Below are 23,269 nucleotides of genomic sequence, written 5' to 3'. Positions count from 1 at the left end.
TCCATTTCTCTTACTCATTCACTCAACTATAAGACAAACATTTATTAAGCACACCCAGCTGAGTTGTATCACTGAACAAGTTCTGATAGGATCAATCAGGAGATTGGCCAACTGGGAATTTGAAGGGGTCTTGCAGTAACAGGGTGGGGAGAGGAGAGGCCACACTTGTGGGCTTAACCACATATGCTGAAACTTCCCAACACAAACTGACCCAGAACGAACCCAGGGTGAATCCCAAGAGAATCCCAAGCAGCCATGCCTGGGAAACCTACACTTTCCTTTGTCCTGTGTCCTAAATCTAATACCACCAACTTGCCATCGCCCTGTGTAAAAGCTTTGCATTTACTGAAGGCTATAATTAAGTGGACTCTTTCTCTTCTGCAAACAAAATAATTTCAGTGGCTGAATTTAAAATGCTCCAATGATGCTGCAGAACGGTGAAGGCTGTGGACATGAGGCCCTTAGACGAGGAGACACAAAGCCTAGATCCTGGTCTTGGTCCTGGTTCCTCTGTGCCTTCTTGGGTTACTTGGGTCTGTTTTTACTGAGCACCTAAGCACCCCAGATGCTAAAGGGAAGACGCCGTCCCTGCCCTCAGGGAACTTAGTCTAGCCAGGGGTCAATGAAGTGCACAAGTCCCTTGTGATCTCTGACAGGAGTTGCAAAGGCAGTTAAGCTCCTAACGTTAAGGAAGCGCTAAGGAAGCTTTCATCCACTGTTACCCTCGCACCCCACTAAATTTAGATTTTGTCTACTGAAATTGGAATAATTCCTTCATAATCTACTTTATGATGCTGTAGGGACCTCAAAGGCCAAAGCTCCTAGAAAAGCATAAAGGACAGTTCAAAGTAGGAACTGTTGATTAGCGACTAATGGTGCTAAAATGCACATTTAAAAGATGTGTTTTGATTCAACGATGCTACAGAAAAAGCAGCGAGCAGAGGGCTAGAGCAGTTGCAAATCGCTGGTACCTGCTCCGGAAAAAACAAAACAGCAGGCTTCATCCAATGTGGAGGGGAATCTGGAGCAATCTCTAAAGTCAAAACCTTGGAAAGTGGCATGCTCAGCAACCGCGGCCACTCGCGTCCTCCCGGAGGTCACTCCCCAGGCGCTCCGCACCCCCCACCCCTGAAATGCTAGACCCGGGAACCCGACCGCCCGGACCTTGTCACGGGCGCCCCCTGGCGGCCATCCTCGGACACTGACCTGTCGCAGCGCGGGGGCGGGGCTGACGAATTAGGAAGAGAAGGGGGTGTGGTCCCCTCGCGTGAACTAATGGCGTCATCGAAGCGACGGGCCCGGAAGGAAGTAGCGGGCTGAGGGGTGTGGCGGTTTCTGCGGTTGCACGGGGTTTCGGACGAGTACGGAGCGCCTGCAGGGACAGCCTGGTACGCGTCCCCCGCCCCTTAGTGCGCGCACTGGGCCTCGTTGCGGCTCCGGGCCACGGCTGATCAGCGATTCTCCCGGGTCCCCGCCCCAGCATCCTCTTCTCCTTCTGGAGCGAGAAAGCAACCCCTCTCTGTCCCTTCCCTTCCCCGCAAGCCCCCAGGCGGGACCGATCGGAGGCTCTCGGAGCCCCAGCTTGGGACTCGCGACCTTCTCTCGGGACAGGGCAGGGAAGGGACGTGAGATGGAGCGGGGATGACCTCGGGAGGGAAGGATATTTGCCCAACGGACGCAGCTGCAAATCGGTAGCTGGAGGCCTCCACGGTAAAAGAAGCGCCTCCAAGATGTCTGCGCCCGACTTCTGTTAGACCCAGGAGGCAGAATCCACGCCCTGCGCGTGTTGGCCTAGGCACACCTGTAAACGTTGCTGTCAGTTACCCTAGTTTTTCCAAATCATTCAGTGTTCAGGAAATGAGTCTCTAGGTGCCAACTCTTTCGCATCCTGGTGCCCGAACGCATTTGGACCCAGGAGTCCAGAGTCTTCCCTGCCTGGGGAACTTCCTTTTCCTCTAACCATGGGTTTGGGGCCCTGGCAGGTGCAAAGTACCAGCCAGGTATGTGGGAGGGAGTGTGGCTTTGGGCTTGTTCAAAGCCCTCTTCCGTTCAGGGCCAAAGCAGTAACTGGAAGTTGGATGGAAGGCCAGAAAATCCCACCTTGAAACTGCTCGCATGCTGTCTCTGTCGCTCCAGCATCTGAAAGGAGTAAATAATGGTTTCCTTTGAAGTGGCAGGCAATTAGGACTGGGAGGCTCTGACCAGAATTACATGCCACAACTGCCTGTCATTTGACTTCCCCTGTAATTTGGGCCAACATACTGCAGCTGCCTCTCTTCTCTTTTACTAGTATGAGTGGCTCCAGTGACAGCACATTCGGGTTCACAGGAAGAGAAGGCTGTGTTCTGAATGCTGCCCAGTTGGCACTGGTTCTCCCTTGGGCCACGGTCGTATCCAGAACCACTGCCTCTTCAATGAGGCAGGAAATAGAATTCCACAGTTAAGGAATGGGAATGTTGACTGGGAGCAAGGGTGAAGAGAGTTGTAAATCTAGCCTCGTGTTCATACTACAACAGGCTAATTGTGAACCACTTGCAGGGGACTCAGCTTGGTGAGGTACTCTCTCTCTCTCGTAGCTTGTCTCCTACATGGCATACCATACACGTTTTCCCATATCTTTTCCCCTAGGATAAAGGTTCACTGATGGCTCAGTTGGGAGCAGTTGTGGCTGTGGCTGCCAGTTTCTTTTGTGCATCTCTCTTCTCAGCTGTGCACAAGATAGAAGAGGGACATATTGGGGTATATTACAGGTAAGGCAGACACGGGCAGAAGCTTGCAACTTCCTGCGAAACGACTCTCCTAACCTCTGTCTAGCAGATTCTGCTGAATATCTATGTTTATATTTTGTTGAATATGGGAGTCTTTCAAATTTAGCTTTTGTGTCAGTGACCATGGGGAGGGGAACACAGATGTGTGTGTGTATACATATACATACAAACATACATACACAGACATAAATGTAAATATAAAATTTAGTAGTCTGTCGATGCTATGGATGATAATTGATAAATGTACGAGTATATAGAGATTTAGAGACAAAACCTAAAGAAAAACAGTGCACATCATCTCTGAAACATTGTTTTTCCTCTAGGCATCATGGTGCCACAAGGTTACCTCTGATGAGTACCAGTTCTTGATGGCAACTTGAGACAATAGCCTGCTCTACAAATTTGGACCTACTCTTTAAAATTAACATTCAGGAAAAATGAAAGAGACTGAACGTTGATTTATATCAATCAAGGCAAGCCCTAGAATAGCAGTTCTTACAATAAAGGAGCCCATTATGTCACTGTTTTATTACTCTCTTTAAAAAAAAGAAAATGTATCTTTATAATGTAAAGCAAAGAAGCACTTAGAAATCTTGGGTTACTTTGCTCTTAGTAACCTCCATAACCAACTTTTTGCTTTAAGTTTTTATGACCTCTTCTTATATGTGCCCTGTGATACTTATTTCTAGATTGCCTCTGGCAAGTTCTAAAAGTCTGATTGGGTTTCCCTCTCCCCTTTAATTATTTCTCAATACCATCTGCTTATAAGTCCCCATAAAAGGCTTTTAATGTTATTATCATTTACGTATAACTTGATTGGAAAAGTAACTCTACTGCCAAAAACATATATATTAAAATGATTTTTAAAGTGTACTTAAACTTATTCTTTTGGGGCAGCTGGATGGCTCATTGGTTAGAGTGTAAGCTCTGACTAACAGGGTTGCCAATTCGATTCCCACATGGGCCAGTGAGCTGCACCCTTCACAACTAGATTGAAGACAACGAGCTGCAGCTGAGCTTCTGGAGGGGCAGCCGGATGCTCAGTTGGTTAGAGCGCGACCTCTCAACAACAAGGTTGCCAGTTCAATTCCCGCATGGGATGTGGGCTGTGCCCCCTGCAACTAGAGATTGAAAAGGGCGACTGGATTTGGAACTGAGCTGTGCCCTCTACAACTAGATTGAAGGACAACGACTTGGAGCTGACAGGTCCTAGAGAAACACACTGTTCTCCAATATTTCCCAATAAAATTTTTAAAAAAATTATTCTTTTGGTTGTTGATGCACTGGACTCCAACATTAGTGCAGTTCATTAATAACAGTATTACCAGATTTAACTGCCCAAATGGATTGCCACAAGCTCAGTGGATATGACAAAGTAAAACAGACTTCCTCTCAAGTATAGCCAGATTCTGCTGTCTTTATTCCACTTAGCCTGTGTGCCTATTTTTCTCATAGTAAAAGCATGAATAATGGTTTTGTGTTTTCCCACTAGGCTTCCTAGAATATTAGGCTCTAGCTGGGAGGAAGAAAGGGATCTGTCAACTTGGCTCTGGCTCTTGTCATTCTATATTAAACATTTATGGGGCTGAAGGGAAAGTTGGCCCAAGCAGCATTAATGTAATAGGTACCTCTTGCTAAACTGAACCTGCCTCTCTCTTCCTCCTCTGCAGAGGTGGTGCCCTGCTGACTTCCACCAGCGGCCCTGGTTTCCATCTCATGCTTCCTTTCATCACATCATATAAGTCTGTGCAGGTACACTTGGCTTGTGTGGCTCGATGATTACAGATTGTGGGTGTTAATTACTGTATGATTTGGAATTATTTAGCCATTGGATGAGTATAATGCCTTTTCAAGGAATCATTTAATAATATGTTATCTGTATATAAAAAGTGAGGCTTCATGGGTCATTTAGTCTGGAGCTTTACTTGATTGTTGAAATAGCTGAATAAGGTCCTTGCCTTGGCCCATCAGCCCCAGCTGGGAATTATTTCTTCACTTCAAAGCCAAAGAAGAATCCATTCTGAATGTATAGAAGGAAAAGTAGGGTGTGTGTGTTAAATTACAGGCTACCAAAATAAATGGAAATAAAACATGGTAATTTTGCTGGTTCTTATTTGAACTGCAGAGATGTAAACATAATTTTTTTGTGTTGGGGGGGGAGAAGTTGAACTTGGTGAAGGAAAACGAGTAGGATTAATTATGCCAGATCTAAAGCCTAGCGAAGTTAGACTAGCCATCTTTGAAGTATGTCCAATATCCTAGGATACCTCATCAGCATTTTCCTTGTAAGTTTCTTCTGTCATGTACTCTGCTTTATGGTTTTCAAAGTACGTTCATGCATATTATCTCATTTGAGTCTCAGTAATCCTGAGAATGGGCTGCGCAGGTCGTATAGGCTGAGATAGGTTAAGTAACGAATCTGCTGTTTCAGGGCCAGTAAATAGAAGAGGTCTTAGGACTCCTAGTCCAGGGTCTTTTTTTCACTAAACCATTATTACCCAGCTCGTTCATATAGTGGTGCACTTACAATGAAGCTGAGTGGGTACCTTTGCTTGGTTAGTCTCACACTCTGTAAGTCAGGAGGATTTGATGGGGTATTCATGTGTAACAAAAACAAAGCTCAACTCAAATAAGTATTCAAGGACAAGGCCATTTGGGATTCTGAAAATAAGTTACTTTGTTTGTCACTGCCCATCTCACAGCATTTTTGTCGCCTCTATTTCCAGACAACACTGCAAACAGATGAGGTGAAGAATGTACCTTGTGGAACCAGGTAAGGTGCCTGGAATAAGGCTGTTAAGCCCAAATAAGAGAAAGGGCTATCTGGCTGGCTGCAGTAAGAGACGGTGAAAAGAGAGGCAGCGCTTCTTGGTTGTACCAAGTTCCCGCCCCCAGTCCCCTGTTTTCTGGTTTGACTTGGTGTGGAGTGCAGTAGAGAAAATGACAGAAGGTAGACAGGTCGGGAGGGCCTTGAATACCAGATAAGAAGTTTGGACTTTTCCTGTCCAAAGTGAGGATCCACTGAAGGCTTTTCGCAGATAAATAAATTACTTGATAGCGGAAGATAACTTTAGCATAACTGACTATGGAGAATGTCTTAATGGTGGGGGAGGCGTAGGGGCAAGAAATCCAAAGATGACACCACTATAGTGGTCTGGCTGAAAAGGAAAGGTCTTCACTGGGTTAGAGTCACACAGTAAACAACACTGCAAGGAAGCACTCGGACAGATCGCAAACTGGGATATCCCACAGGATAACTGGGCTGATCTCAGCACGAAGTTGTATTTGGAGGACTATTGGGTTGAAAAGGAAACTTAAAAGACATAAACAAATATAATGGTGAGCCCTGATTGGAACCTGCTCCAAAACTAACAGCAATAAAAGACATGATGGAACACTGTTAGTCAGCTAGGGCTGCCAGAACAGAATACCACAGACTGGGTGGCTTAAACAACAGACATTTATTTTCTCATGGTTGTAGAAGCTCAAAGTCTAAGATCAAGATGCCAGCAGGACTGGTTTCTGGTGAAGCCTCTCTTCCTGGCTTGGAAATGGCTACTTTGCTATGTTCTTGTACATGCACAAGGAGAACGAGATCTCTGGGGTCTTTCCTTTCTTCCTGTCCCAGTCCAGTGGGATCAGGGCCCCACCCTCATGACCTCATTTAACATTAATGACCTCCTTAAAGGCCCGGTCTCCAAATATAGTCACATTGGGGGTTAGAGTTTCAACATACGGATTTCGAAGGGCACGCAACTCAGTACATAATAGGAATCATTGGGGAAATTTGAATGACTGGGCATTAGATAATGTTAAGGAATTATTGCTGATTTTCTTAGGTTTGGTAATGGTTTTTTGATTATGTAGGAGAATGTCATTATTCTTTGGTGATACTTGCTTAAGTGTTAAGGGGTAAAGTATCACAACTTTGAAATGTTCGGCAAAAAAAAAAGTAGATCAAGATGGTAAAATGTTAACAATTGTTAAATTTCAGTGTTGGTATATGGGTGTTAGTTCACCTTTTCTGAATGTTTGAAACTTTTTTATGATGAATATTTAAAGGAAAAGGGAAGTGCTGAACGAAAGTGATGGTGAAGACAAAGTGAGAAAAAGTGACCATAGATTCCAGTGACCTTTTAAGTTCTGAGAACTTCTTGACTTTCTTTAGTCTTTTCCCTTCAATTGATTGCTTTAATCAAATGGCATTGTGGATTCAAAAAATATGAACTACTCTTTTCTTACTAGCATCTCAAAAGTTTCGCTTTTTTTCTTGGCAGAATTACTTTTTGGAGGTGTGATTTCTCAGGGAATTGTATTCTTCCTATAAGCTCTGAAGATCTCCTACTTAGAGATCTGACATGCCTTCTGACCTCCCGTGATTTTTCCTTTTCTGCTAAGTCCCAATCTTATGCTATCACCTAGGAGACTGCACTCTATTCCAGAGCTTATTAGTCACTTCTTTGTCCATTCTTCCTCTAATAGTGGTGGTGTGATGATCTACTTTGACAGAATTGAAGTGGTGAACTTCCTGGTCCCAAACGCAGGTACGTGTTTCCAGTTTCCCCTCAGTGCCAGCTTGCTTTCCCCAGCATGCCACCCTAGTGTCAGTCGCAGTCCCGCAGGAAGGGAGAACTGCTGTCTGAGAAAGGCCTGAGTCCTGCCTGTTCTTCTGAAATCTCCCCTTCCCTCCCAGTGTATGACATAGTGAAGAACTACACCGCCGACTACGACAAAGCCCTCATCTTCAACAAGATTCACCATGAACTGAACCAGTTCTGCAGTGTGCACACGCTGCAGGAGGTCTACATAGAGCTCTTCGGTAAGAAATCTCTCGTCATCGCAGCCTGCCTTAGCAGCCCTGCTTCCCCCGCTGCCCACTGCTGACCCCCCAGAGTAGGATGGGTACTGATGGACAGCAGGTGTTAAAGGCCCCAGTGCTCAGGAACTGGTCACAAAGGGCATTCCTACAAAATGCTGATGACAGTCAAAGATCGTGAGAACGGTGGAGCTTTGGGCACAGGAATAGCAGTGACAAGACTCACTCTGGCCTGGATTAGAGGACTGGAATGGAAATGTATTTCCACGGTCCCTAAGACATCCTTCTGTAATGAAGACAGGCTCAGTTCTAGAAGAACTTTAGAGACCATCCTGCCCAGTGTCCTCTGTGTAAGACAAGGGTGCAAAGACAGAAAGTCATAGAACTAGTTGGTAGCAGCGGAAGCTGAAACCTCCCTCTCCTGGCTCTCACGTTGTATGCTTTCACCACATCACACTGCATGAGGGGCACCCAGGAAAGCGTGATGAGAATGGTACAGTTCATATTTAATTCTAGAAGTGAGACAAAGACCATAGCTACTTACAGTTCCTAGAACCTTTGTGGTGTGTGTGTGTGTTTGTTAGTGTGTTTACCCTATACCTATAGAAAGGAATAGGAAAAAGCTTAAAACAAAAGGGAACCATGTGCTTAAGTAGACACTTTTTGTCCTGTTTTCCTAGTCAAAGTAAACATAGCCTGACTTCAGCAGCAAAGGAAGGAAGCATTTCAGTAAATGTTAAAGCTCTTTTGTGGTAAAATGTTCTATTTAAACTTGCTGCTAGAAGTTTTCTAGTAGCTAGTGCTAAAAGTAAATGGATTTTTCAACCCATAGTACAACTGTTTCTGATACTAGGATTAGACAATGATTCCCCCCACTCTCCACCCTCCAGAATCTTCATAAAAAGGACTCTGAGAACATTTTTTAGAAGGAGAAATCATTGACGGTGCCAATGACCTTATTAAGCAAACAGCCTTTGCACTGTGTTTCAGATTTGGGAAATCACCAGAATCACTTTTAATTTTTCTGCAGTAGAAAATGAATCTAAATTCACTCTACAGGGTTTAGATACTTTTATTGGGTTTGGATTCAGTGTGCTTTTAAGAAAATTTTGGTAAATTTGCTATTGATTTTTTTTTTTACCTCAAACGGATAGAATTTTATAATTCTAAACCAATCTAGCCATTGGTTTAGAACTTGTGCCATTAAATAAACATTTCAAAGCATTTGAAACAACGAAAGACAAAGTATCTCTAATTTCCATGAAGAGGAAATTAAAATGTGAAATTGTTTTGCATTAGAAAACTTCTTATTGTCTTAGAGATAAACTTGGTAGCTTAGTAAAGTATAGCTCCCTGTACAGAAGAACTGGGAAAATGTATTTGCGTTGAAATTTTTTTATTTTTAAAGTTTATTCTTGACAGGAAGCATTGTTTTACTTAAAAGACATTTGCATCTGTAAAGGAGATGCTTAAGTGTCGAATCCTATTCTTTAAACGTCAGAGGTTTTTTCTCCAGTTCCCTCCTCTCAGGACTCCTAGCCCTGACTTTCATCATGACTACAATTCTCATCACTGCTTGCGTCTGACGCATCTCATCTCTCTGATGCATCCTCTTTGGCCATTTTATAAAATAGTATCTAATACTTGTTCAGAAGTTTATCTAAAGAACCTCTTTGTATATACTTAGTAATATTATTTAATCAGCATTTATCAGCATAACTATAACATACAAACAACTTATTATCAGTATTACTTTGGTAAGAAACCACCTTGCAAAATATCTTTTCCAAATTTTCCTAGAAAGTTACTAGCCCAGGGCCTCAGGTTTCCACCTTCACTCAGATATAATTTGGTCTGATAAATAACTATATTATTAACTTACAGGCCATCTCACTGAAAGTTTGATGGGTATCCTATTTACATTAGAAAATATGAAATGTATTGTTTATGTCTAGCTGTCAAATTGTTAGACCCATATCAGGTGCAAGGTACTGACTTAATGGGCATTTTTCCCTCACTACTGAGAAGCTTGTGAGAGTATATCCAATACATAGAAACATTAAAATCCCTTGCTTACTGATATGACAGTTGAAGAAAGCACTGTTTTAAACCCTAATGATCAAGGCATAATAACTAAACAAGTTCATTACTGTGCCTGCTAACTAGCCTGAGCACATCTCCGAGATGCCATGGGTGCTAGTTTGGGCATCTGTAAAGGCAGGAGCTTGGCGTGCTATTCCTCAGAGGCTCCTGTTTGGGTACAGGTGACCGAGAATGGTCACTTAAAGCAGATGGCAGCTGACAGCAAGGGAGGTGATTGAGTTTAGATGTTCCAGCCTGTGAGTGTTTTTCTTCGTGCCCTTTTAGGATCTTATTGAAGATCTCATAGGCAGGGGGCAGAGAAGAGAAGGCCTAGGCCAGAGAAGGCAGCCTGCTGCTGCTGTCCTGGGATCACAGCTAGAAGGAAATCAGTTATAGCTCTTCCTACAATCGTCCATGAAACGACTCACATGTGAATTCCAGACAAAGGAATCAGGACCAAAGCAAACAACACATCAAAAGGCTTGGGCTCGTTTCCAGAACTGTAAATTTTTATTTTCCCCTTGTGTTATTTGATGGAGTTCCTAATGGAAATAGTCTTCCTTGGGGCTTTCCTTGACGTCCGAATCTGTTTTTCTTTCAGAAACTTCTAAAATTACTAGATTTAATGTGCTCGGCCATTTTCAAAATACCTAACATAGCCATTTCACCTTCCTCCTTTATGAAAACTGGTGCCTGCCTTCTCTTTTGCCCCTGTTGTCTGGGGAAAGGCTGCCGCCTGACTCAAGAAATGTGCTAGAACTGTTGTTTGTTCTTTTTCTTTTTAAAGCTCATTCCTTTTTGGGCAAGGTTAGTATTTTCAACAACTTAGGTGATTCTATCTTGAGACCACAAGAAAAGGATACTCTCACATCTAGCCTATGTCGAGAGACTACATAGGCCTGTTGCTCCGAAAGTCTTGCCGGGAATCTTTAGATTTTTGGGCTCTGATAAGCACTTTACTTTGGGAAGACCTTTTGCCTGTCAAATGCATTCTTGAGCTGGTGTTTTAGCTTGTACTTTGCCCCTATGCTCCCCGCCACCCTGCCCAGAAAATGTGATGTCTCCTTTTCCTGTCTTTCTTGATTCCAGATCAGATTGATGAAAATCTCAAACTGGCTTTGCAACAGGACCTGACCTCCATGGCCCCTGGGCTTGTCATCCAAGTAAGCATTGCCACTGTGGGAGCGTCCCCGGAGGGAGGTGCTTCCCCTCTTCCAAGGGATGTCCTTTCTGCACAGGAAGATCTAGGACCAATGGGAGCTGCTTAGGTCCCTCATCACCTTTACCTTCCCATGAGGTGCTATTTTTATCCTTCTCCAGGCTGTGCGGGTGACTAAGCCGAACATACCTGAGACAATCCGCAGAAATTATGAGTTGATGTGAGTATACCCTCTGCCTAAGGTGTAACCACCACTCTCTCCCACCTCATCCCATCCCAGAGTTAACTGAAGCTGTGCCAGGCTTTTATTCCCCTTCTTGAGTATTTGTCACAGCCCATTGCACTGTAGGATGGAGCAGGCGTGTCAGGACAATCACCTGGGCTCTGTAACTATGATGGAGAGCCACTGAGAAGCCTTTTTGAGCAGTGATGCTTTTAAAAGGGCCAGGGGGCCTTGTTTGTGCTTCATGGCTCATGCCAAAGAAGATAGGAGGGAAATACAATTAAGTGAGCAGGAAGTGCATTTTACTAAAGTAAATTATGCTTTATTTCCCACAAATGGTTATTCTGGAGAAAGAGAGCCATGTTACTGTCTGCAACAGATCCGCTTTTACCTGGGACATTGAACAGCCTTCCAGGAAAGAGTAAGAAATCAGAGTTTGCCTCTCCTCAACAGAAGAGTTTGGATTCTCCAGGGGACAGTGACGTGCTTCAGACACTTTTCCATAACAGCCTCACAATTGCGTCCTTTTTTCCCCTTCAGGGAAAGTGAGAAGACAAAGCTTCTCATTGCAGCCCAGAAACAGAAAGTGGTGGAGAAGGAAGCTGAGACAGAGCGGAAGAAGGCCCTCATTGGTCTGAATGTGGTTCTCTGATCCCCTTTTTGGGACAGAAGGGCTGGGGATGGTGGGAGGATGGTGGGAAGAATCCAGGAAGCCTCAGGCAGGGTTAGACCACATGGTTTTCCAAACCCTTACTACCCATAGGAGTGGCATTCATCCTCCTGGAAGCAAGGCTGAAATTGTCGGATCACGGCCAGGGGCAATGAGTTTTGAGTTTTCACATACCTCTTACATGAAAGGAGCCCTTCCTGTTAATTCGTAGTCCATAATGATAATGGCTAACACTTATTGAGTACTTACTGCGAGCCATGTACTTTTCTAAGCACTTACCATGTGAATTCTCTCACTCCTCACAACCAGCACGTGAGGGAGGCCCTATCTTTAACCTCACTTTATGAGCTGAAGCACAGAGGTTAAATAACGTGCCCAAAGCCATATGGCAAATAAGTGGCAGAGCTGCGGTTCAAAGCCAGGAACTCGCTCCAGAACCTGGGTTCTTAACCCCTACACTAGACTATTAGCAACAAACCAGACTCCTTCCTAAAGCGAAGTGGCAGGAAGAAACTTTTAGAGAGTCCCTTATTCCTTACAATATTCCTTTGGGAGAACACCCTTGTGATTTAGGAGAAGTTAGGGCTTGTTCCTTGCTTTCATCACGACTCCCTCCCTTGCGCCCACATCTCCCCACTTGCTGTCCTGCATGGACGTCATGGTTTGTGCTCACTGGTACACTCCATCTCCGCCCGTGAGTGCCTGTCAGGGTACCCTCTGGGGCCAGTGGCTCTCATCTGAGCTTACCCACACTCATGCATCAGGGACTTAGATCAGGTGACAGGTGAAACTGAGTCAAACTTTGGACATAACCAGAGCTCTAAGCCTTTTCTCAACTTCAATAACATAGAGGCAGAAAAAGTGGCTCAGGTTGCAGAAATCACCTATGGACAGAAGGTGATGGAAAAGGAAACTGAGAAGAAGATTTCAGAAATTGAAGGTGAGCAGAAGTGAAATCAATGCCTGACTTTTCCTCAGACCCCACTTTGTGGCAAAGGAGTGGGAGAGTCATTTCTTTGCACTTTAATTTCTGTTCTAAGATGTCATGATTTCCTCGGAACATCACTTTTTCTCTGTGCTTTGACTCTGACAGAGACTTAGGCCAGGCTAGCCTAAGTTGTCCACTTCAGAGAATATTCATTCGTTCAACAAATGTTAGGTGCGTGCCATTAGGCACTCTTACATTAGGCATAAGAAAAAGGGAAATCACAGAGTCCCTGCTGTTTTGGAGCTCATATGTTTTGGAATCTGGCATTAGAAGTAAACTAAGAAGCTAGGCCAAAACAGCAGCTCTCTCCCTCGTGCCTTACCTACCCCCTCCTCAGAAGTCAGTGAGCACCATAGCTCTCGGTCCCTGTAAGTAGTAAGCCAGGTGTAAAGAAACCTTTACAGCACCAACAATGCTGGAGCTGGAGAGAAGTGTTCCTTTGCTGGCTTTTCTGAATATCATTCCCCTTCAGTTCCCTGCCCCTCAGCCCTCACCTCGTTCCTACCACCCACCTTTTCCTTCACGTGGTGTCTTATATCAAGCAAATTCTAAGACAAAAAGGGACCCCAAAGCCCAGCTTCAGGTTACAAAATGTGTGTCCAATTACACTCATTATGGGGCATGTCAGGCTTTGCAGGGGCCCATGGAGGGGCCAGTTAGGGTTTTGCAGATCAGCAGCTCCTCATTAGGGAACTCGTAGCAAAACAACACATATTTACTTCTTATAAATACATGTCATCAGGTGCTAAGGGCAGTTAAGTCAGCCAGACTATAGGTTCCTTCCACCACAGTCATACTGAGGGTGTGCAGTAAGAACCCACCCACAGACGACCTTTCTTCCCAGACTTTTTGCTACAAATATTATTCACATGAGGCTGGCTTCATTCCCAAGGCAAGGAAATAAATATCAAAAATTTTGCATTAACTTGACAGAAAGCTAGTCTCAGCAGATCGTGAAAGTATATTGCTTGCATAGTGGAAGTTTAAATAGGTCTTAATCCAAACAGGTGTTAGTTAGTCTGGACCATGGCTTGTAATTCTCTTAGAGTCATGCCAGCGTAACCGCTATTCATTAGAACCTTCTTAAAATGATTGATGGAAATAAAAGGGAAATGAAGTTAGAGAGGGGCTGAACTATTTTATGTTTATGGTATTCAGTTTGAGGGTGGATCCGCCTCTGGCTGTATTCAGAGCCTTCTTTGGACATCTCTTTTTTGCTGTGTAGCACCAGGGGGATGAGGTGAGAAGCTCTGAGACTGGAGGTTGATGTAGAGTCCCTTCCCACACATGGGCTACAAAAGAAATATGCATGCAGAAACAGCAAGTGTCTCTGGGTGGCAGTGCTTTTCTCGATAATGCTGTCGAAGATGTTGGGCACAAAAACACACTTTCTCTTAACTAGTCCTCACCACAGGGAGATGCTGTTGAAACACTTTTTCATCTTTGTAGATTGTCACAACTTGTGAAACAGGAAAAAAAATGCCTTTTTCCCTGTTTTACAGATGAGGAAACCAAAGCAGAGAGAAAAAAGAGCAGTCTCCCTAAGGTCACATAGGCAGTGGGGGAAAGTTACAGGGACCAGACTGTCTTCTGGTAGCCTCTGCACTTCAGTTCACTGCATTCTTCCCCTCAGATGCTGCGTTTCTGGCCCGAGAGAAGGCAAAGGCCGATGCTGAGTGCTACACTGCTATGAAAATGGCCGAAGCAAATAAGGTGAGGGCCCTGTGCCACCTGGTGAAGAGAAGGCACATTTGGATTTAGGTGGATACTGTTTGAGAACTGTGGTGTTGGATGCCCACCACCACCCAAAGGCCTCCTGTGCTTTATGGGTCAGGTGCTTCCCTTTCCGTAGCAGTGCCTTGATAGAAGTGTGGTTTTTGTGTTAAACATGAAGACTCCTACAACTCTTGCAGCTCTGGCCTTGGAGATTTGAGATTACTTTCTCTTAAGAGAAGTGGTTACCCTGTTACTAATGTAACAGTGAGACCAGGAAAAGTAGAGAGGGCATATGTTTTTGATAGAGACCCTCTCCTTATGAAAAGTGAAGGGGTGCCACCCAGAGTTTTCTCAATCTGGCTCCACCGAAGTCGTCTTTCCTTTTTTTTTGTTTTTTTTTTTTAACAGCTGAAGCTGACCCCTGAATATCTGCAGCTGATGAAGTACAAGGCCATTGCTTCCAACAGCAAGATTTACTTTGGCAAAGACATCCCTAACATGTTCATGGACTCGGCAGGCAATCTGGGCAAGCAGTTTGACGGGCTAGCTGACAAGCTGAGTTTTGGCTTAGAAGATGCGCCCTTGGAGGCAGACACTGAGGAGAACTGAAAAAAATTTTATACAACCTCAGATGACATTTAAAGAGATCTTTATTTTTTAATGATGAACCAAGATCCCCTCCCTTCTACACTACCTTCTTTGACTGTCTTCCACGTACTATGGTGAACCAAGAAGAAATGGACTTAAATTTATTCCCATGGGAAGGGAGGGCAGGGATTGATGATTTGGGGTTTTATTCAGGTAAGTAGGTTATATGACTTGTGTTAAGATTTGTAAACCATGTGTTTGACCTTTGACGTCCAGGCACTAATTTTAGAGCTTTGGAGCTGGCTTAATTAGGTTTGCTATCATTAAGGAGTGGGAGAAATAGAGGATGTTGCCTGTAGGTGATTTGATTTCCCTTATTTGGGAAAACGCAGTCCAGTTTTCTTGCCCCTGCCTCTGAGGTGGGAGATGTCTGTGGGTGAGGCTCACAACTGAGCAAATACGTGCTTGTAAGTTTGCCAGGAGAGCCGTGGGGAAACAGCTGCAGAATGTTTGGCTTTCCCGGCGTTTTTGTCAGTGCATACATGAGTTATTTTAGAGGCCTGCTTCTTGAGCCCTCGTAAGGAAGAACTGGTGCTAGGTCTTGCAAGCTTTTCTACCCTCCTTCCCCTGGGGCTTAAAGTGGTGGTTCTGACTGCATTGCCAGAGTCAGGGTTTGGTCACCACCACACAATTCTTTTTAAATTTTTTCACCTATTCTGTGATTTGGTTGTTTTTTGTTTTTTGTTTCCTCTCCATCTGTTCGTTGGTTCCAGTCAGCATCAAGAAGACAGGAACAAACAACTCAAGTGTCTTAAATAGCTGCTGAAGTGGGATCATTATGTCTGTTAGCCACTCCAGTACCTGTTTGTTCCTTGAGATCACGTGTCTTTTTATTGTGGAGATTCTACATTGAAGAGCTCCTCTGGAAGAGAAAGGAAGGTCATCCAAAAGATTTCCTAATCTTCATGCCTATGGCTTGTGCTGGAAATCTGTCTGTCAGTCAGAGAAGGGAGCCCCTTCTCTAAGTAGCACGTGTTTTTAAATCCAGGGCTCCAGGCAGTGACACAGGAGTCAGACTACGTGTTCAGTCTTCAGAGACAGCTGTTTCTGAGTTTATGACCACGTCCCTGGTTTGGAACAGCTGCATTAAATTCTGTCCAGGTTTTCTTTTTCATTACTAATTAGGAAAAGTTTGAGTCACTCTGGGAGATTTGGGATAGGGGAGACCAAACACGAAAGAAAGATCTTCTTATATCCTGGAATTGAAGGTGAGGGTGGGGGATCCAGCCTGTACAGCCCATGTTACCATAGCTGTGTACCGGATTGTGAAGTGGAAGGCAGCCGTCTGGAGTGAACTTGCAAGCACATCGGTATTCTCCATGGCAAGCTCTGCCTTACGGTTGGGCCTTGTTATTAGCTGCCCCCGCCCCCCAAAAATATTCCTGCTGTACCCCTCTTCCCTCAGTGAAACTAAATGCAACTTCCTGCCACAAATCCCTACCTCATTTGTGGTCCCATGCCCAGACTTCTTTCTGATTTAACAAATGGCCCCAGAACTCAGGCCAGCTTGTTCCTAAGTAGCAAGTTTGTGGATCATTCAGCCTGCCTAGGAAGAAACAATGTTAACTCCTCTTAATTCAAATGTTGCCCTTTTCTGTTCTAATTCTTGGGACTAGAATTCTCAAATCACTGGATCATACTTTGTGCAGGCAGCCAAATGTCCCTGGGAGAGACTGATGGATTTGAAGATGCTCAGAAGTCCTTGCAGAAGGCAGTCAGTCTCCCAAGACCAACAGAGCATAGGGTATCCATTATTAAGATATACTGACCCTCCTCTCATTTCAATGGCATTAATCACCTGTTAGGAGCAACATGTCACATCCAAGATCCCTGACTTACATATTTGTCTGCTCCCTCTACTCAGACTAACACCTGGGCCTCAGAAAACACTATGGTACTTCTCTACAATAGAATAAGGAGCAAGGAATAGCACGTTTGCTCAGGTTCTTACCCTGCAAGTGTCTGTAACACTAACATCCTATGATAGCTTGTCCCCTGCACTAAATACTCTGACCACAGAAGAGCCTCCGCAAAGTCCTGCTGCATCTGCCCCTCCTGATGTTAACGTCGCTTCCTCTTTAAACAAAAAATACAAATGCTGTAGTCCCCATTTGTTTAAATCCAATGGCTGTCTGTACCTGCCTGAATAGCAAGATCATGGAAGTCAGCTGTTTCCTTAGCATGAGACAACGAACCAATCTGTGTGTGTGTGACTTTGTTTCTTACACTAGAAAATCTGATCTTAACATCTGAATTCTAAACGTAAAATGTGACAGCCTGCAATTTTGTAGGCAGTAAACTCATGGCTGCTATTTATAAGTGGAACTTCTATCTAAATAAGTAACTGTTTATAAAATTCAGTTTTTGTGGGATTTTCCAAGGAAAAGTCACCTTGGTTGAATGTTTCTCACTCATTAAACTTTGCAGAAGTGATTCATATTCAGTACTGTTTTTAATCACATTTTTATATAAGGACAGAATGTTTGCAAGGAAGCCAAAGTTTGTTAATAATTTTTATATGACTACAATAAAATAAATTTGGAGGGATCTATAATCATTAAGCTGAGGGGAGGGGTGGAAATCACTAAAAGAAATTTAGCAATACAGCAGGTCCTCAAATAACATCATTTCATTCAACACAGTTACGTCATAACGTTGATGAGACACTGTAGGATCTTAACTCTTGTTTATATCAGTTAGCCTGTGGTAAACTTGGTTTCATTATATCTTTTCATTTAAAGTTGCAGAACCTTTCAACAATGTTAAGTGAGGACTTACTGAATTACTGATCCAAAAAAAGTAGGTGTTTTATAAATGATCTGTTGCAATTTCTATGGTTCTATCTTTCAACACTAGTAAGTTTATCATTTATAAAGTATACAATAGTGAAATTGTGAAAATAAGATCGTCATATTTACCGACTTATCTATTTAAGTTTGAGGGTAAAATGTTCAGATGCTCCTCAACTTAATATAGTGATTGTCTTGATAAACCCAATGTAAGTTGAAAATATCGTTAAGTTGAAAATGTATTTATTACACTTAAACTACTGATCATTATAGCTTTGCATAGCGTACCTTAAATGTGCTCAGAATACTTACATTAACCTACAGTTGGGCAAAATCATTTAACACAGCCTATTTTATAATAAAATGTTGAATATCTCATGTAATTTATTATGCATATTGCTTTCGCACCATCATAAAATCAAAAAATCGTAAGTGAGGGACCATCTGTATCTTCTTCACTAGTGGCTACCCTGTGTCTGTGAACTTGACCACGAGTTCTTTAGTTCTGTTCAGTAGGGATCTAGCTACTGTTTCTATTGTTTCCTTATAAAAGAGGTAATAGCCAATCACTTTATATTTGTATTTCTGTTCCTTTTTATTTCTACTTTTGTGTAAGCTGGTGATTGAATAATCAAACTAATTCTACTTTCAAAGAGCCCTGAGGGCCTAATGAACCTCTTTGTAACTGAGAAATGGTTCTTGTTATATTAATCACTCTGTAAATGAATAATATGCTGGATTAATTGCCTTGGGTTCATAGCTGGAGGAACTGTTTTGGATAACACTAAAGGTGTGAATTTATGTCTTAGTTTTATTTTCAGTCTTGCTAAATAAAATGTCTTTGTATTTACTTTTTTATTAAAGTGAAATTTAACAACAGCTGATATTAGAATAGGTGCTATAAAGAAATTTAAAAAATCCCTGCCTAGTGAGTTGAGTACAAAATTGCCCTCAAAATATATTCAGATGAATATATATCCTCATTATCAATCAATGTAGAAACAATAAGCAACTAATTGTGAACATGGCGCAATTCTTGGTAGGTGCTGCATAGATTTATCATTATAAAGAATCCATACACCACTGCAGTTCTGCTCCAAAGGGCAGAGATATCATCAGTTGACCCAAAATTCATTGTGATATCTCAATTCAGGGAGAAAATCTCAGTCTCTACTCTGAAAAGATGCTCAAGTTTTTTAATGCTCCCAAACTTTACTGGTCTGAGAGCCTACTGAGACAGCTTAGTTAGCATGTTCCTAGGTAGACAGGGAGTTCCCTGGTGGGATAAACAAAAAAGAAAAAAAGCAGCCTTATCCTGAAACTCCAGGTCTGGAATGTCTCCTTCACTCCAGGACAAAAATATGAGACTGCACCTTGAGGTTAATAAATTATCTCATAAATCCCTTTTTGCTGGACAAAGGAGCAGATCTGATAGATAGGAATGGGTTATTTCATCAATCCCTTCAGGATGGGCCAACAGGAGAAACCTGACAGATGAATTCCATTAGAAGGCTTATAGTCACGGCCACCGCACTTTCAGGGAGAACTATGTAAGAGCAGGCAAGGGAAGGTATAAAAGTAAGAACTTTTGCCGCAGTCACTGGGCACCCCCATTTGTGACCCCATCCCGCTAGGGATCTCTGACCCTCTGCTTTCAATAAACTATCCTCTTTTTTAAAAAAACTCCTCGCCTCTCCTCGGTCCGTGTTTCCATCTTCGGTCTCACCAGACACAATCCCGGCACTCACTCACTCAAAAAATCCCCCTACATCATTTGGGGACTCAACAGTGAAATATTCCTACATCACTACCAGACAAATAATATGAACTTACAACTGAATAGCTAAGTTAAGAATGTAGATATTGGAGTTAGACTCCAAGATTCAAATCCCTACTCTACCACTTCTAAGGTATAAGGTCTTGGATAAATTCTTTAACCTCTCTGAGCCTCAGTGTCTTCATCTATAAAATACGCCAAGCGGATTAAATGAAATAATGCACGTAAAGGAGTTAGCACTGTGCCTAGCATGTATAAGTGTTCAAAAATAACTTCAATCATCTGGAAAAACAGGCTAGAAAGTACACAACTATTAAGTGGGTACCACTAAGTGGAAAATCAGACAGATGCAATAACAGAATCAAGGTACAAGTAGGATAACACATAGAGGAAAAAGGGAATGAACTGCAATGCAGCAAACATGGTGTAAGAATATTTAACTCTACAGAAATGTAACTTGTAGAAAATAAGCTGATTTGGCCCTATTGAGAGTCAGAATTTCCAAGTTCTGGGCTCTAATTAGAAAAAAGACTTGAAAAGGCTAGAGAGAAAATGTTAAAACCAAAAGAATAAAAGTAGTTAAAAAATAAAGCTCATGGAATGACCCCAGAAAAGGCAGAAGGGAAATTTAACAACGTTACATTTATGTAAGTTGCATAATGGTTGACTAAGTATTTTTTAGCTCCTCAGAGACCAAAGAAGAGGAAATTAGCTTGCAGAATACAGTATTTTTAAAGATTTTACTTAAGACTGGCTAAAATTTGAACTGGGAAGAAGTAGTTATCTGCAAATCAAAAATAAATAAATCCAGGGATTAGCATGAATAACATTTTTTTCTCTGATGGTCTTCAGAAATCGGGGAGATTCTATGCTGTTTGGGATGGTTTAAATGTCATTCTTTCTATATGAAAGATCAAATGATCTCTAAAGGTCCTCCCCAGGTCTAGAGTTCTAGAATCCATATTGACATTTCAAAAGCCAAATATGACAGCATGTTTGCTGAGGGATTGCTGTCATGGCTACTCTGAATTCATTTAAACTGGAACATGGGCATTATTTCTCTTCAGAGCCAAGTAACCAGGCAACAGTAATTTTCTATTATTTTGTCTTTTTTTATCCCCCCACAGAATCACAGTAAGTTCAGAAGGAAACAATTTTAAAATCCATTAATGTTTTTCTCATAATTCAGGGCCTTATACTACAGGGGTGAATGTTTTAAAAGCTTAATGGCACTTATGGTGAATAAGTAGACTAGGTTTTAGATTGTTTATAAAATTTGTTCCTCCGGGTATTTGGCTTTTTAATCTTTCTCTTTTCCTCTTTGTTTTTGCAAACTATTGGAGCATTTAAAGACAATTACTGATGATAGATTTGCATTTTTCAAGGCTTAGGTAGTAGGAAAGGATGAAAGGTTAAATTAGATGGTTGATGTCCAGGAAGAGGAAAAGAAGAAAGTAAAAAAGAAAATACGGAGAAAAAAAGTGGAATCAAATTGATTCAAAAACACAGCTAAGAAAAATAAATTGGAAAATGTGAAACAATAATGGGACTGAGGTCACCAGGACCTTTTTGTCCTTGCCTCCATTTTCATAAGGTCGTAGAACATTAGAGACAAAAAGCACCTTAGAAATGAATTCACAGTAAAGCCTGTCTTACTCATCTTGGTCTCCCTCAAGATACCTTTACAGAGAAATGCCTCAATAAATGTTGACTGGATAAGCGAGAGTGGGGGACTCACATTCATTGAACACTTACCTGCTTTGGGGAAGCACTCTTCTGTGTTACACATTATCTTGATTGATCCTTGCTGCAACTCTGAAGGAGATATTGACTCTATAAATGAAAAACTAAGTTCAGTAACTTATCCAAGATCAGAATTTAATGATGAAACAATATTCAATTTGTGTCAATCCTATGCCACCTCGGCCCTCATTGGCTTGAAATTTGAAATCAGTCTTCTGATGCCTTTTTGGGAGCCACACACACATACACACCATGATGGTGGTGTGGGGAAATAGACCTTGTAACTCAAAGAAACCTGACCTATTCAATGAAGATACACTACTTGTTGTCATAGTCATGTATCACCTGGATTACACATCCCTTAGATCTATGAGTTATTGATGATTTAAATATTTTCCAAATAACGTATCACTTTTAAGTGTTTCATGCTCACCCAGTCCTTCCCGTACACATCCTTCACTATGATCCCCATCACTGTAATCCTCTTGTTCCTCCCACCACTGACGGCTAGCTAGCATCTTTCAACTTTGTATCTCTATAACAAACATCATTATATTCACACCATGAAGAGCTATTCTAGTCATTGTTTTGTCACTTTGACAGGAATAGAAATTATCAAGTCCAGAGACATTTGAATACAATTACTCCTGGTGTCTTTGACAACCCTAGTTTACAGATAACCAGTTATGTGTGCCAGGTCAATGGAGACTTCCCAAAAAGAAGTCCTTGATGGCAAGGTTCTGCTCAAAGTGATTTTCCCAGAGCAAAACATGTGAAATTCCATCTCAGTTCCTGGGGTCTGGAAAGATGATGAGAGAAGAAAGTAAGAATATTGTCCTTGCTTTCCAGTTACCTCAAGACAACTGGAGAACAAACTTAGTCTTTTCTCCAACATAATAGCATCCCATTTCATTAAATTGAATTAATGTTTGAGAATCAACAGTACAGCCAAAAGGGCTTTCCTGAACAAAACGCATCTCCTACTTGCCCACAGCAACTACAACTTCATCACCTGACAAATAATAGTATTTAACTGTGTTAGTCTCTGTGTTGTCTGGCTCCTCATTACACTTACAACCCTCGTTGTGCCCAGAGCTGGCTACATTGGAGACTCAAGACTAAACATGTGCTGTGCTCACGCTAGAGGAAAGCTGCTTGTGCTCTCCCATAAGGTAGCACGAGCCACAGGTGGCCACTGAAATATGGATAGTCCAAACTGAGACATGCTGTAAGTCAAAAGTACACTGGATTTTGGAAACTAAGTACGATAAAAACAAAAGAATTAAAATAGCTTATTTGAAGTTTTTCCATAGGTTACATGTTGACATCTTATTTTGGATATATTGAGTTAAATAAAATGTATCATTAAGTTTATTTACACTTTTTACGTGCCTATTCGAAATTTTAAAATTACACATGTGGATCATATTTCTATTGGACTGCAGTGGTCTAAAAATGAAAACAACAATACATTTGAATCATGCCGGGTCGTTTATATCTTAGCGGCTCTTCACAAGAGATACTAAAAGCGATGTACCTCCCTCTAGCAGCGTCTAGTCCTGGCCCCTGCGCACAGAAATCTTGGCTCACAGCTCTTTGAACGCCAGGGAATGGCAAACTTGTGAGGCATTTTGAAAGGTACTAGGACCCCGGGAACAGGCTCCGTTTTTTGCATTAAGAGGATCCCGCGGGTGCGCGGGCGGGTGCGGGGACGAGGTCGGGGGCACCAGCGGCTCAGGCAGCAGGATGTTGAAGGCTCTCCAGGCGTCACTGGAACAACGCCAACAGAGCCCGGCACCCTGCCTCTGTGCCCAGCGCCCTACCAGGTTGTCCATAGCTACCTCCCCAAGATGGCCGCCGCCAAGGGGTGGGGCCGTCCTCCACACCGCC

The 23,269-nt window shown here is 42.6% G+C and overlaps 1 protein-coding gene and 1 long non-coding RNA gene across 3 annotated transcripts; one reads left to right on the top strand and one right to left on the bottom strand.

Annotated features, from left to right (window-relative positions):
- The first annotated feature begins 1,285 nt into the window (after positions 1–1,285).
- Positions 1,286–16,369, top strand: ERLIN2 (ER lipid raft associated 2). Of its 2 annotated transcripts, none has more exons than XM_033104552.1 (12): positions 1,286–1,388; positions 2,629–2,750; positions 4,439–4,520; positions 5,495–5,541; positions 7,251–7,312; positions 7,462–7,587; positions 10,756–10,829; positions 10,987–11,045; positions 11,589–11,680; positions 12,569–12,658; positions 14,340–14,419; positions 14,831–16,369. In XM_033104552.1, exons 2-12 carry the CDS (start codon positions 2,644–2,646, stop codon positions 15,029–15,031), a joined length of 1,020 nt encoding a protein of 339 aa, XP_032960443.1. In that variant the 5' UTR covers positions 1,286–1,388; positions 2,629–2,643; the 3' UTR covers positions 15,032–16,369. The 2 variants fall into 2 exon arrangements, with proteins under 2 accessions (XP_032960443.1, XP_032960442.1); XM_033104551.1 differs by lacking the exon at positions 1,286–1,388 and adding an exon at positions 1,398–1,710.
- LOC117021427 (uncharacterized) lies at positions 1,719–23,237 on the bottom strand. The gene is made up of 3 exons (XR_004422863.1): positions 22,917–23,237; positions 21,392–21,469; positions 1,719–2,139 (listed from the first exon to the last, which is right to left on the bottom strand). It is a non-coding gene; the product is annotated as an uncharacterized LOC117021427 (long non-coding RNA).
- Positions 23,238–23,269: the final 32 nt, after the last annotated feature.

This window comes from Rhinolophus ferrumequinum, chromosome 4 (assembly GCF_004115265.2).
Source record: "Rhinolophus ferrumequinum isolate MPI-CBG mRhiFer1 chromosome 4, mRhiFer1_v1.p, whole genome shotgun sequence".
NCBI lineage: Eukaryota > Metazoa > Chordata > Mammalia > Chiroptera > Rhinolophidae > Rhinolophus > Rhinolophus ferrumequinum.
Note: the sequence above shows the minus strand (reverse complement) of the source record. Positions and strands in the feature narration are given on the sequence as shown.